The sequence below is a fragment of the Bombina bombina genome, chromosome 5, assembly GCF_027579735.1.
Source record: "Bombina bombina isolate aBomBom1 chromosome 5, aBomBom1.pri, whole genome shotgun sequence".
NCBI classification, from domain to species: domain Eukaryota; kingdom Metazoa; phylum Chordata; class Amphibia; order Anura; family Bombinatoridae; genus Bombina; species Bombina bombina.
The window spans coordinates 876,118,384-876,134,373 of record NC_069503.1 but is presented as its reverse complement, the minus strand read 5'-3'; the positions used below and the strand labels follow the sequence as shown (position 1 = coordinate 876,134,373).

Here is a 15,990-nt window from a genome sequence, read left to right as displayed (position 1 = left end):
AAATTTTATTTACAAGCGACTAAGGACTTTCGTCAGTCGTCTTCTTTGTTTGTCGTTTTCTCTGGGAAACGTAAGGGTCAGAAAGCTACGGCTACCTCTCTTTTTGACTGAAGAGTATCATCCGTTTTGCATATGAGACTGCTGGACAGCAGCCTCCTGAAAGGGTTATGGCTCATTCCACTAGGGCTGTTGCTTCCTCATGGGCTTTCAAAAATGAAGCTTCTGTGGAACAGATTTAAAAGGCTACAACTTGGTCTTCTCTTCACACTTTTTCAAAGTTCTACAAATTTGACTCTTTTGCCTCGGCTGAGGCTGCTTTTGGGAGAAAGGTTCTTCAAGCAGTGGTGCCTTCCGTTTAGGTTCCCTGTCTTGTCCCTCCCTTATCATCCGTGTACTCTAGCTTTGGTATTGTATCCCACAAGTAAGGATGAAATCCGTGGACTCATTGTGTCTTTAAAAAGAAAAGAAAATTTATGCTTACCTAATAAATGTATTTCTTTATAGACACGATGAGTCCACGGCCCGCCCTGTTCTCTGAGACAGGTTATTATTTTTTGTAAACTTCAGACACCTCTGCACCTTGGTTTTTCCTTTCTCTTCCTAACTTCGGTCGAATGACTGGAGTGGGAGGGAAGGGAGGAGCTATTTAACAGCTCTGCTGTGGTGCTCTTTGCCTTCTCCTGCTGACCAGAAGGTGAATATCCCACAAGTAAGGATGAAATCCGTGGACTCATCGTGTCTAAAAAGAAATAAATTTATCAGGTAAGCATAAATTTTCTTTTCCGCTGAAAAAAATAAGTCTTTCTCATAAATTTCACATAAATTTCAAGAAAAAAAACTTAAATCATAAGCAGAAGAATCAAACTGAAACAGTTGCCTCAACAACTTTACTACCAAAGACTGCTTCAGAAGAAGCAGATACATAAAAAATGGTAACATTTTGTAAATGTATGCAAAGAAGACCAAGTTGCTGGTTTGCAAATCTGATCAACCGAAGCTTCATTCTTAAAAGCCCAAGAAGTTGCGACTGATCTAGTAGAATGAGCTGTAATTCTCTGAGGCGGAGACTGTCCCGCCTCCAAATAAGCCTTGTGAATTAAAAGCTTTTACCAAGATGCCAAAGATATGGCAGAGGCTTTCTGACCTTTCCTAGGACCAGAAAAAACAACAAATAGACTAGAAGTCTTTCTGAAATCTTTAGTAGCTTCAACATATTACAAAGCTCTTACAACATCCAAAGAATGTAAAGATCTTTCAAGAGAACTAGGATTAGGACACAAGGAAGGAACAACAATTTCCCTACTAATGTTAGAATTCACAACCTTAGGAGGAGGAGCCTGCAAAGCCTTCAAAACCAAATTAAGACTCCAAGGAGGAGAGATTGATTTAACAACAGGCTTGATACAAACCAAAGCCTGAACAAAACAGTGAATATCAGGAAGTTTAGCAATCTTTCTATGAAATAAAACAGAAAGAGCAGAGATTTGTCCCTTCAAGGTACTTGCAGACAAACCTTTATCCAAACCATCCTGAAGAAACTGTAAAATTCTAGGAATCCTAAAAGAATGCCAAGAGAATTTATGAGAAAAACACCATGAAATATAGGTTTTCCAAACCCGATAATAAATCTTCCTTGAAACAGACTTACGAGCCTGTAGCATAGTATTAATCACTGAGTCAGAGAAACCTCTATGACTAAGTACTAAGTGTTCAATTTCCATACCATCAAATTTAGCGATTTGAGATCCTGATGGAAAAAGGTCTGGCCTTAAAGGAAGGGCCAAGGTTGGCAACTGGACATCCGGACAAGATCCGCATACCAAAACCTGTGAGGCCATGCTGGTGCTATCAGAAACACATGCGATTGTTCCAATATGATCTTGGAAATCACCCTTGGAAGAAGAACTAGAAGCAGAAAAATTTAAGCAGGTTGATAAAACCAAGGAACTGCTAACGCATCCACCATCTCCGCCTGAGGATCCCTGGACCTGGAAAGGTACCTGGGAAGCTTCTTGTTTAGATGGGAAGCCATCAGATCTATTTCGGGGAGTCCCCACATCTGTACAATCTGTCAAAATACATCTGGATGGAGAGACCACTCCCCTGGATGTAAAGACTGACGACTGAGATAATCCGCTTCCCAATTGTCTACACCTGAGATATGTAGACATTAGATCGCAGAAATTAGACAAGAGTTGGATTCTGCCCAAGAAAGTATCCAAGATACTTATTTCATCGCTAAAGGACTGCGAGTCCCTCCTTGATGATTGACATATGCCACAGTTGTGATATTGTCTGTCTGAAAACGAATGAATGATTCTTTCTGTAATAGAGGCCAAGCCTGAAGAGCCTTGAAAATAGCACAGAGTTCTAAAATATTGATTGGTAACCTCGCCTCTTAAGGATTCGAAACTACTTGTGCTGTCAGAAACCCCCAGACAGATCCCCAACCTGTGAGACTTGATTCTGTTGAAATCACAGTCCAGGAAGGACGAACAAAAGAGGCCCCTTGAAGAATCTGATGATGGTCCAACCACCAGGACAGAGAGAGTTGAATGTTGGGATTTAAGTATATCAACTGTGATATCCAAGTATAATCCCTGCACCATTGATTCAGCATGCAAAGCTGCAGAGTTCTCATATGAAAACGAGCAAAGGGGATCGCGTCCGATGTTGCAGTCATGAGACCTAAAACTTCCATGCACATAGCCACTGAAGGGAATGATCGAGACTGAAGGTTTCGATAGGCAGAGTCATGGACACTGAATCTATCTGGAAACCTAAAAAGGTGACCCTTGTCTGAGGAATCAAGGAACTCTTTGGTAAATTGATCCTTCAACCATGTCTTTGAAGAAACAACACAAGTTGATTTGTGTGAGATTCTGCTAAATGAAAAGATTGAGCCAGTACCAAGATATCGTCCACATAAGGAAAGACCACAATACCCTGCTCTCTGATTACAGATAGAAGGGCAGGAGAACCTTCAAAAAGATTATTGGAGCAGTTGCTAGGCCAAATGGAAGAGCAACAAATTGGTAATGCTTGTCTAGAAAAGAGAATCTCAGAAACTGATAGTAGTCTGGATGAATCGGAATGTGAAGATATGCATCCTGTTAGTCTATTGAGGACATATAATGACCTTGCTGAACAAATGGCAGAATAGTCCTTATAGTCACCATCTTGAAAGTTGGGACCCTTACAAAATGATTAAAAAACTTCAGATCCAGAACTGGTCTGAAAGAATTTTCCTTCTTCAGGACAATGAATAGATTTGAATAAAAACCCAGACCATGTTCCAGAATTGGAACTGGTACAATTACTCCTGAAAGCTCTAGATCTGAAACACACTTCAGAATGGCCTGAGCTTTCACAGGATTTGTTGGAACGTGAGATAAAAAATCTTCTCACAGGAGGTCTTATTCTGAAACATATTCAATACCCCTGAGAATCCAATGATTCTGAACAGAACCTGCCCAAACGTCTTGAAATTATTTCAATCTGCCCCCCACCAGCAGAACTGGATTGAGGGCCACACCTTCATGCAGTCTTGGGGACTGGCTTTGGTTTCTTATATGGCTTGGATTTATTCCAACTCGAGGATGGCTTCCAATTGGAGCCAGAGTCCTTAGAGGAAGGAGTGGTTTTCTGTTCTCTATTCTGACGAAAGGAACGAAACCGATTAGAAGCTTTAGATTTGACCTTAGAAAAACTCCCTTCCCCCCAGTAATAGTGGAAATAATAGAATCCAACTGGGAACCAAACAAATTATTACCCTGGAATGATAGAGATAGTAACCTATATTTAAATACCATGTCAGCATTCCATGATTTGAGCCATAAAGCTCTTCTAGCTAAAATAGCCAAAGACATAGATTTAAAGTGAAGGTAAACTTTCATGAATGAAAGCTTATTTTTTAAAAATATTATAAACAGGGGCACTTTCATTCATCAAAGATTAGAAAGCAGCCGTTTTGGTTAAAAACTTACCTCTCTTCTTTTCACAGTCAGAGCAGCATCCCCCACCTGGAGATCTCCGGAAACTAATCCGGCTTCCTCCAATCACGGCATGGCTTAAGGCAATGACTCCCCTGGGGGGAAAGCCGTGGTTGGAGGAAGCCGGATTAGTCATTGATGACGTGTGAAGAGAGGATCTCCAGGTCGGGAAAGCTGCTCTGTGTCAGGTTAGGAAATGTCCAGAAGAAGACCCAAATGCTAGGGCGAACTTAAACAACACCCTTGCACTCTGAGTTTAATCCAGGACGTGACCCCACGACAACCTCCAAAAAACAATGTACTCATGATATGGAGCAGGGTTAGCCTGTGCCAAAGTAATTCAAGATATCAGCCAGATAGACTTCTGAATAAGGAACTGGTTTCAGGAAATGTCTTCCACAGAATCAGTAGAGCAGGGATAGTCCACTTATACTCAGACAGAAGAAGGGTAAAACAGGAAACAGTTAATAATGCAGGAGTAGGTAATTTGTTATCAGGCAGTTTGAGGGTTAACACTGTGTAGACAGTCTTTGCAGAGTATGCAACAGGTAATCAGGCAGTTTGAGGGTTAACACTGTGAAGACAGTCTTTGCAGAGTATGCAACAGGTAATCAGGCAGTTTGAGGGTTAACACTGTGTAGACAGTCTTTGCAGAGTATGCAACAGGTAATCAGGCAGTTTGAGGGTTAACACTGTGTAGTCAGAACTTGCAGAGTTAACAACATGTAATCAGGTAGTTTGAAGGTTAACACTGTGTTGTCAGAACTTGCAGAGATAGCAACAGGTAATCTGGTAGTTTGAAGGTTAACACAGATTAATCAGTACTTGTGAGATTGGCAACAGGATATCAAGCAGTTTGAAGGTTTACACTGAATAATTGTATTTGCAGAGTTTGGAAACAGGTAAACATGCAGATTGAAGGTTTCACAGAAATAACAGTATTTGAATAGTTTGGCAGTACACAGAGTAGTCAGAATTTGCAGCAGGTAAACAGGCAGTTTGAAAGTTTCACAAAACAAACAGTACTTGCATTGTTTGGAGACAGGTAATCAGGAGGTTGAAGGTTAATCCAGCATAGTAAGTCCTTGAAGAGATTGGCAACAGAAAAGCAGCAGTTAGAGAGATTCCAAAGTGAATTCCTAACAGAAGCCACAAAGTTAAACAAACAAACGGGCACTGGAGAAACAGGAAGCCCGGAATAAAAAGCCTGGATGTGACATCATCAGGAAGGGGTGGCTCAGACACCTGTCAATCAAGCACACAGAGAGGACTGCAGAGCTTCCCAGCAGCTGAGCGTGACAGTGCCCCCTCCTCAAGGACCCCTCCGGGGGACCCCACCGGGCCTGGCAGGGTATTTCTTGTGAAAAGACTTGACAAGAGCTGGAGCATGAACATGAGAGGCCGGTTCCCAAGATCGTTCAGAGATAGGATAACCCTTCCAATGGACCAGGTAGTACAGCCGATTGCCCCGTAGCTTGGAATCGAGAATCTGTCTGACTTCAAACTCAGAAGTTCCCTCTACGGAAAGTGGAGGAGGTGGTTTACTCTTGATACCGATTGTAGATGACTGGCTTGAGTAGGGAGACATGAAACACTGGATGGTTCTTGAGATTCTTGGGTAAGGCCAGGCGGTATGCAGAAGAACAAACTCTGGAAACAATTCGAAAAGGTCCAATGTACTTAGGACCCAACTTGGTACAAGGTTGTTTTAGACATATGAATCTGGTGGATAAAAATACTCTGTCTCCAGTACGAAGTAAAGGAGCCTTGCACCTTCTGCGATCAGCATATTTCTTATGTCTTAAGGAAGAAGAGAGTAGATTTTGACGAATGAGTTGCCAGTGATTACTGAGATTTTTTACTATACGATCTGCTCCAGGGACTTCAGTAGAACTGGTAATCATAGGAAATGTTCTAGGTTCAAATCCATAAGCTGCCTTAAAGGGAGAGGTCTGTAATGAGGCGTTATAACGTGAGTTGTGAGCTAATTCCGCCAAAGGCAATAACTGAGACCAGTTGGAGTGGTGATGGTCTACATAATGTCTAAGAAAAGATTCCAAGGCTTGATTTACACGCTCACTCTGTCCGTTGGATTGAGGATGGTGTGCAGTAGAAAGTGATATGTTGATTCCGAAGTGCTTACAAAAAGACCTCCAAAATTTGGAAACAAATTGGACTCCACGATCTGAGACTATGTCAGTGGGAAAACCATGTAAACGAGATATATGTAGAACAAAGAGTTCAGAAAGTCTTTGAGCTGAAGGCAAGCCTGGAAGAGGTATGAAGTGAGCAGACTTGGAGAACCGATCCACCACTACCCAAATGGTCGTATTTCCAGCAGAAACAGGAAGATCTGTAACAAAGTCCATGGATAAGTGAGACCAAGGGTAATGAGGAATAGGAAGAGGGTGTAATAGACCAAACGGTCGATGAGAAGATTGTTTGTTCGAAGCACAAGAACTACAAGCAGCAATATAATCCTTAACATCCCTCCTCATAGTGGACCACCAAACATGCTGCTTCAGTTTCCACAATGTATTGGTTATTCCAGGATGACCTGCTGAAATGTTGTCATGAGCCCAACGTAGAAGCTTAAGACGTAATCCTTTGGGTACATACAGGATACCAGAAGATAGTTTGCAAGAAGATGGTACCCGGACTTGAGCAGCATGTAAAGCCTGTACTGGAAAAGAGGATACTTGAGCCAAAACTTTGACTGGACGTAGTATAGGTTCTGAATCCAATGGAGAAGGTTCAGAAGATTGGAACTGCCTAGATAAAGCATCTGCCTTGGAATGTTTTGAACCAGGAACATAGAAAAGTACAAAATTAAACCTGGAGAAGAACAAGGCCCACCGAGCCTGACGAGGATTGAGACGTGTAGCTGTTTGGAGGTATAAAAGATTCTTGTGATCTGTCAGAATGAAAAAAGGTTGACTGGTACCCTCTAACCAATGCCTCCATTCATCCAAAGCTAATTTTATAGCCAAAAGCTCCTTATTGCCCACATCATAATTTAACTCGGCAGGATTGAATTTTTTTCGAAAAGAACGCCACAGGATGTATCTTGCTGGTAGTCGGATCACGTTGGGAGAGAACAGCTCCAGCTGCTATAGAGGAAGCGTCAACCTCCAAAATAAACTGGAGATCAGGAATTGGATGACTGAGGAGAGGTGCAGAAGAAAATGCTGATTTTAGCATTTCAAAAGCCTGTACTGCCGAAGAGGACCAGTTCTTACAATTTTGCCCTTTCTTAGTAAGAGAAGTGAGTGGAGACGTGATGTCAGCAAAGTTATTTATAAACTTTCTATAGTAATTGGCAAAGCCAAGAAACCTCTGCAGGGATTTCAGAGTAGTTGGTCTGGGCCAGTCCTTGATTGCTGACAGTTTAGCAGGATCCATCTCAAAACCTGATTCAGAAATAATATACCCCAAAAAGGGGATGGAACTCTGATGAAAAGAGCATTTCTCCAATTTAGCGAACAGGGAATTGTCTCGTAACCTCTGAAGTACCAGTCTTACATGATGTACATGTTCCTGTAATGTTTTCGAATAGATCAGAATGTCATCGAGGTAAATGATAACAAATTGATTTAGATAATCTCTGAAGATTTCGTTAACAAAGTGCTGAAATACTGCTGGTGCATTGCACAATCCGAATGGCATTACTAGATACTCGTAGTGACCAAATCTAGTGTTAAATGCCGTCTTCCATTCGTCTCCTTTACGGATTCTGACCAGATTGTAGGCCCCACGGAGATCTAACTTGGAAAAAATAGAAGCACCTTGAAGACGATCGAATAACTCAGAAATGAGCGGCAGAGGATAGCTGTTTTTGACTGTAATCTGATTCAAGGCTCGATAATCAATACAGGGACGAAGACCTCCATCTTTTTTCCCAATGAAGAAAAAACCTGCACCCACAGGTGAAGAGGAAAGACGAATAAATCCTCTGGCTAAGTTGTCCTTTATGTATTCCTCAAGAGAGACATTTTCTTGAGGAGAGAGGGGATAGGTCCTTCCCTTAGGTAGAGGAGCCCCTGAATACAATTCGATAGGACAGTCAAATATCCGGTGTGGAGGTAACGTCTCAGCCTCTTTTTTAGAAAACACATCACAAAAGGCATAGTAATTAGGCAATGATTCAGGAACTTCCACCATAGCTACGACAGGACAAGATGGTTTAGAGGGATTTTGCAGGCAATGTTTGAAACAGGTAGTTCCCCAGGAAATAAGTTCTCCTTTAGACCATGAGAAAACTGGATCATGAAGCTGCAAACAAGGTAACCCCAGAATCAATGGTATGTGGGGAGAAGAGATGACATCAAAACGAATAATTTCAGAATGAAGTATGCCCACAGTCAAAAGAAGAGGAATGGTAGAATGTTGTATGATACCAGTACCTAGAGGCTGTCCACTTACAGTAGTTACCTTAATTAACTGTTTATTGGCTTGAAGAGGAATCCTGAGAGAGTCAGCAAAGTTTGAATCAATGAATACTCCAGCAGCTCCAGAATCGATGAGAGCTTGAGCTTGAAACTTGGTGTTTCCAAAGAGATAGTTACAGGAACAAAAAGTTTAGAATTGAGGGAAGACATGGGATTCTGGCTTAACTCTGTCCCTCTATCAAAAGTTAAGCCTTGGCTTTTACTGGCCGGATAGGACAGTCCTTCAGTAAATGTCCTTTGGTACAACAATACAGACATATCCCAAGAGTACGCCTTCTATGGCGTTCAGCTTCTGACAATTTAATAGCTCCTACTTCCATGGGTTCCACAGACTCAGGAGATTGGGAATTATTATTAGAAAGAGGTTCAAATAGGAGGACGAAAAGAAGATTTAACAAAGGATCTCCGATTCCTATCTCTCTCCTGTAGACGTTCAGAATGCCGGGCGTCAAGAGTAATACATAAATTGATAAGACCCTCCAATGAATCGGGGAGTTCCCGAAATACAAGTTCATCTTTAAGGCGTTCGCAAAGTCCTTTGCGAAAGGCTGCCCGTAAGGCTCCATGGTTCCAATCAGTTTCTGCGGCTAAAGTCCTGAATTCAATAGCATATTGAGCTACCGAAAGGGATCCCTGTCTCAGATCCAACAATCCTGCCTCAGCAGCTGCAGACCTCCCAGGCTTGTCAAAAACAGAAGAAAAAATGGACACAAATAAATCCACATCCTGTAGTAATGGATCATTCTTCTCTAAAAGAGGGGACACCCAGGCTAGAGCCTTCCCCATCAGGAGGGAAATAATTAAGGTGATTTTGGAAGTAGAATTGGAAAAAACTTGAGGATTGTTTCTGAAGTGTAAACGACACTGATTCTTCAGGATTACCGTCATATTTATCTGGAAGTGGGATTCGTGGTATATTCTATCCAACAGTTTGAGGTGGATTAAAGACAGCATTGGTGCTAGTAGCAGTGGCAGCAGGAGTCGCTGTAGCTTGAGAAGGAGCGAAGAGGTTATGTAGCAGAGCAGTAATCTGATCAAGCTTGGAATCCAAAGATTGCAAATGAGCAGAATGATTTCCTAGAAGTTGCCCTTGTAGAGCCACAGCCCTGGATAACTCATCAGGGTCCATTATTATGGCCCGTTTGTACTGTCAGGTTAGGAAATGTCCAGAAGAAGACCCAAATGCTAGGGCGAACTTAAACAACACCCTTGTACTCTGAGTTTAATCCAGGACGTGACCCCACGACAACCTCCAAAAAACAATGTACTCACGATATGGAGCAGGGTTAGCCTGTGCAAAAGTAATTCAAAATATCAGCCAGATAGACTTCTGAATAAGGAACTGGTTTCAGGAAATGTCTTCCACAGAATCAGGAGAGCAGGGATAGTCCACTTATACTCAGACAGAAGAAGGGTAAAACAGGAAACAGTTAATAAATGCAGGAGTAGATAATTTGTTATCAGGCAGTTTGAGGGTTAACACTGTGAAGACAGTCTTTGCAGAGTATGCAACAGGTAATCAGGCAGTTTGAGGGTTTAACACTGTGTAGACAGTCTTTGCAGAGTATGCAACAGGTAATCGGGCAGTTTGAGGGTTAACACTGTGTAGTCAGAACTTGCAGAGTTAACAACATGTAATCAGGTAGTTTGAAGGTTAACACTGTGTTGTCAGAACTTGCAGAGATAGCAACAGGTAATCTGGTAGTTTGAAGGTTAACGCAGATTAATCAGTACTTGTTGAGATTGGCAACAGGATATCAAGCAGTTTGAAGGTTTACACTGAATAATTGTATTTGCAGAGTTTGGAAACAGGTAAACATGCAGATTGAAGGTTTCACAGAAATAACAGTATTTGAATAGTTTGGCAGTACACAGAGTAGTCAGAATTTGCAGCAGGTAAACAGGCAGTTTGAAAGTTTCACAAAACAAACATTACTTGCATTGTTTGGAGACAGGTAATCAGGAGGTTGAAGGTTAATCCAGCATAGTAAGTCCTTGAAGAGAAAAGCAGCAGTTAGAGAGATTCCAAAGCGAATTCCTAACAGAAGCCACAAAGTTAAACAAACAAACGAGCACTGGAGAAACAGGAAGCCCGGAATAAAAAGCCTGGTTGTGACATCATCAGGAAGTGGTGGCTCAGACACCTGTCAATCAAGCACACAGAGAGGACTGCAGAGCTTCCCAGCAGCTGAGCGTGACACTCTGGCTGTGAAAAGAACAAAACGACTGCTTTCTAAACTTTGAATGAAAGTGCACCTGTTTTTAATAGTATTTTTAAAAAACAGGCTTTCATTTATCAAAGTTTACCTTCACTTTAACATTAATCTTGATGAAATCAAAAATAGCATCACAGATAAAATGATTAGCATGTTGAAGCAAACGAACAATGCTATGCAAATCAGAATCTTTTTCCTTTATCCAACCAAAACGTTGATGCAGCCGCAACATCAGCCATAGAAATGGCAGGTCTGAGAATATAGCCAGAATGCAAATAAGTTTTCCTTAGATAAGATTCAATTTTCCTATCTAAAGGATTCTTAAAAAAAGTACTATCTTCCTTAGGAATAGTAGTACGTTTAGCAAGAGTAGAAATAGCCCCATCAACCTTAGGGATTTTTTCCCAAAACTCTAATTTAGCCACTGGCAAAAGATACAACTTTTTAAACCTTGACGAAGGAACAAAAGAAGAACCAGGTTTAGACCATTCCTTAGCAATCACATCAGAAATAGCATCAGGAACAGAAAAAACCTTCAGGAAAAGTCACAGGAGGTTTTTAGACAGAATTTAAACTGGATTTATTATCAAGAGGACCAGACTCCTCAATATCCAAAGTTATCAACACTTCTTTTAACAAATAACAAATATACTTAATCTTAAAAAGATAAGATGATTTATCAGTGTCAATGTCTGAAGTAAGATCTTTTGAGTCAGAGAGATCCTCATCAGAGGAGGATATATCAGTATGTTGCCGGTCATTACAAATTTCATCAAGTTTTAAAGGACCTTTTACGTTTATTTAAAGATGGTATAGCAGCCATAGCCTTCTGTATCACATCAGCAATATAATTTTTCATATCAACAGGGATATCATGTACTTTAGATGTTGAAGGAACAACAGATACTGTACTAGCACTAATAGATACCTTTTCTGCATGCATAAGCTTATCATGACAACTGTTAAACACTACAGCTGGAGATATAATCTCCACTAGCTTACAACAGATACACTTAGGTTTGGTAGAACTGTGTTCAGGCAGCATGGTTCCTACAGCAGCTTCTGACACAGGATCAGATTGAGACATCTTGAAAAATGTAAAAGAAAAAAATAACATTTAAGCTGAAATATCTTATTTCCAAGAAGGAAACTTCTTCTCTGTGAAAGGCACATGTTGAACAAAAAGAGGCTGCTTCTTGAGTGGTAACTAGCCATAGAACAATCTATTATGCTATTGTTCGTTCCCAGGTTAAGCGCTTCTCTCTTTTTATTTATGCAAATTATGACTCTTAGGGAAGTCTCCCTAAGGGTGATGCGGGAATCCAGACGTGGACCCGTTGCTCAGTGTGCCTAGAGGTATATGGCTGCACCTCACTGACGAGGCCCACATTAGGCCAAAACGTACGTCTGTGGTTTTGCTGTTTCTCTTGTTCAGAGAGGGATTGCCTGGTATTTCGGGGCTGGACTGCACTGTTATGTCGGGATCAGACTGATATGCTTCAGGAAACTTCTTCTCTGTGGAAGGCACATGTTGAGCAAAAAGAGGCTGCTTCTTGGGTGGTAACTAGCCATAGAACAAGCTATTATGCTATTGTTCGTTCCCAGGTTAAGCGCTTCTCTCTTTTTATTTATGCAGTACTGAAAGCTATCAGCAGAGGTAATGGTATATAATAGTATATCGTTGATCTGAAAAGGAAGGTAGGAGATGAATCCCTACGACCGATAACAGAGAACCCTTGAAAAGATTTACCGCAAGGGAAACCATAAAATCAAATAGGCGATACTCTCTTCACATCCCTCTGACAAACACTGTACTCTGAGAGGAATTGGGCTTCAGAATGCTTAGAAGCGCTTATCACAGAAGAAATCATAAAAATAAAGCACAAACTTAATTCACCACCTCCATAGGAGGCAATGTTTGTAAAACTGAATTGTGGGTGTGGTGAGGGGTGTATTTTAAGGCATTTTAAGGTTTGGGAAACTTTGCCCCTCCTGGTAGGATTGTATATCCCGTACATCACTAGCTCATGGGCTCTTGCCAATTACATGACAGAAAGAACAGTTTTGTGTAAAGTTTCATAATTATGTTGCAATCATTTGAATATTGGAATTGCTATTATTCATTATATTTCTGTTTTGTTTAATAGAACTATTCAAGTATCGACTCCTTGCTGCATCAAAGCAGACTAACAAAACTGCAGTCTGTTCAAGCTCTGACTGAAGTACAAGATTTTATAAGTTTTATAAGCAAATCAGGTAGGTATCCTCTTATGTTTTTCCCTTTCATAGTCTAAATTTCAGTTTTATATAAATCTTTTTTTTTTTTTTTACATACCATAAATGCAAGTGTGCATAATCCACAACTCCTAACAAGTTAAAAATCACCCATGATAGTGCTAGATTACAAGGTTACTGGAAACATGTATGTATACACGTGTATATATATATATATATATATATATATATATATAATATATATATATATATATATACACGTGTGTATATATATATATATATATATATGAAGCCCTTCCCATACCTTTAAATATGAAAATTAATATTTCTCTTGTTAAGTGTATCCAGTCCACGGATCATCCATTACTTATGGGATATATTCTCCTTCCCAACAGGAAGTTGCAAGAGTCCACCCACAGCAAAGCTGCTATATAGCTCCTCCCCTAACTGCCATTACCAGTCATTCTCTTGCAAGCCTCAACATAGATAGGAGGTCGTGAGAGTCTGTGGTGGTTTATACGTAGTTTATTCTTCAATCAAAAGTTTGTTATTTTTAAATGGCACCGGAGTGTGCTGTTTATCTCAGGCAGTATTTGGAAGAAGAATCTGCCTGCGTTTTTCTATGATCTTAGCAGAAGTAACTAAGATCCATTTGCTGTTCTCACACATTCTGAGGAGTCAGGTACTTCAGAGGGGGAATGGCGTGCAGATTTTCCTGCAGATAAGGTATGTGCAGTAAAATATTGTTCTAGGAATGGAATTGACTAAGAAAATACTGCTGATACCGAAGTAATGTAAGTAAAGCCTTGAATGCAGCGATAGCGACTGGTATCAGGCTTATTAATAGAGATACATACTCTTATAAAAATGTGTTTTAAAACGTTTGCTGGCATGTTTAATCGTTTTTTAACGTACATTGGTGATAACACTGTAATGTTGGTATAGCCTTAAATGCAGTAAAAGCGACTGGTATCAGGCTTATTAATAGAGATACATACTCTTGTAAAAATGTGTTTTAAAACGTTTGCTGGCATGTTTAATCGTTTTTTAACATATGTTTGGTGATAAAACTTATTGGGGCCTAAGTTTTTCCACATGGCTGGCTTAAATTTTGCATAGAAACAGTTAACTGAAGCTTCCCACTGTTGTAATATGAGTGGGAGGGGCCTAATTTAGCGCTTTTTTGCGTAGTTAAAATTACAAAATGAATCATCCAGATTCCCCTCAGCAGTCCCATGAATACTACAGGACATTTCTAAAGGGCTAAAAAGACTTCCAAAATCGTTTATAGGGAAGGTAATCCACAGCCCTGCTGTGGCAGTTTTTGTTGTGTCTGTTTTTAAAAACGTCTATGTCGTTTTTTTTATCTGTTTTTTGCATTAAGGGGTTAATCATCCATTTGCAAGTGGGTGCAATGCTCTGTTACCTTATTACATGTACTGTAAAAAATTTGTTTGTTTTACCTGCCTTTTTTTCACTGTTTTTCAAATTTTGACAAAATTTGTTTCTCTTAAAGGCACAGTAACGTTTTATATATTTGCTTGTTAACTTGATTTAAAGTGTTTTCCAAGCTTACTAGTCTCATTATTAGTCTGTTCTAACATGTCTGACATAGAGGAAGCTCTGTGTTCATTATGTTTAAAAGCCATGGTGGAACCCCATCTTAGAATGTGTACCAGATGTACTGATTTCATGTTAAACAATAAAGATCATTTTTTGTCTTTAAAAACATTATCACCAGAGGATTCTGTCGAGGGGGTAGTTATGCCGACTAACTCTCCCCACGTGTCAGATCTTTTGACTCCCGCTTTAGGGACTCACGCTCAAATGGCGCCAAGTACATCAAGGGCACCCATAGCGTTTATTTTACCAGGGGATTCTGTCGAGGGGAAAGTTATGCCGACTAACTCTCCCCACATGTCAGACCCTTCGACTCCCGCTTCAGGGACTCACGCTCAAATGGCGCCAAGTACATCAAGGGCGCCCATAGCGTTTATTTTACAAGACATGGCAAAGGTGGTGAATAATATTCTGGCAGCAGTATTAGTCAGACTACCTGAAATTAAAGGAAAGCAAGATAGCTCTGGGGGTAGATACAGAGCATACAGACGCTTTAAGAACCATGTCTGATACTACCTCACAATATGCTTAGTCTGTGGGTGATATTTTTGACTCAGGGAAGATGATTTAACCTGATTCTGATATTTCTACATTTAAAATGTATGCTTGAGAACCTCCACTTGTTGCTCAGGGAGGCTTTGGCTGCTCTGAATGAATGTGTACAATCGCAGGGCCAGAGAAATTGTGTAGACTGGATAAATAATATGCAGGTGCCGGTGTGTACTGATGTTTTTCCAATACCTAAAGAGGTTTACTAAAATTTTTTTAATAAGGAATGGGATAGACCAGGTGTGCCGTTCTCTTCCCCTCCTATTTTTTAGAAGAATGTTTTCTAATACTTACCACCACACGGGACTTCTGGCAGACAGTTCCTAAGGTGGAGAGAAGAGTTTCTACTCTAGCTAAGCGTACCACTACCTCTGGCGAGGACAGTTGTGCTTTTTAGATCCAATGGATAAAAAAATGTTTATTCAACAGGGTTTTATCCTGCAGCCCCTTGCATACATTGCTTCTGTCACTGCTGCTGCGGCGTTCTGGTTTGAGTCTCTTGATGAGGCTTTACAGTTAGCGACTCCATTGGATGAATATATTTGACAAGCTTAAGCTAGCCAATTCCTTTGTTTCTGATGCCTTTGTTCATTTGACTAGACTAACGGCTAAGAATTCTGTTTTCTTTCATGTAATTAGCAAGAGTCCATGAGCTAGTGACGTATGGGATATACATTCCCTACCAGGAGGGGCAAAGTTTCCCAAACCTTAAAATGCCTATAAATACACCCCTCACCACACCCACAAATCAGTTTTACAAACTTTGCCTCCTACTGGAGGTGTGTGAAGTAAGTTTGTGCTAGATTCTATGTTGATATGCGCTCCGCAGCAGGTTGGAGCCCGGTTTTCCTCTCAGCGTGCAGTGAATGTCAGAGGGATGTGAGGAGAGTATTGCCTATTTGAATGCAATGATCTCCTTCTACGGGGTCT

General features: G+C 40.6%; 1 protein-coding gene across 1 annotated transcript in view; it reads left to right on the top strand.

The window, feature by feature from the left end:
- The window catches only part of PRKDC (protein kinase, DNA-activated, catalytic subunit), a 2,064,551-nt gene that overhangs the window by 1,567,856 nt on the left and 480,705 nt on the right, over positions 1–15,990 (top strand). The window contains 1 exon segment of the mRNA XM_053715028.1: positions 12,804–12,912. Within this exon segment, the coding sequence (XP_053571003.1) occupies positions 12,804–12,912 (109 nt within the window).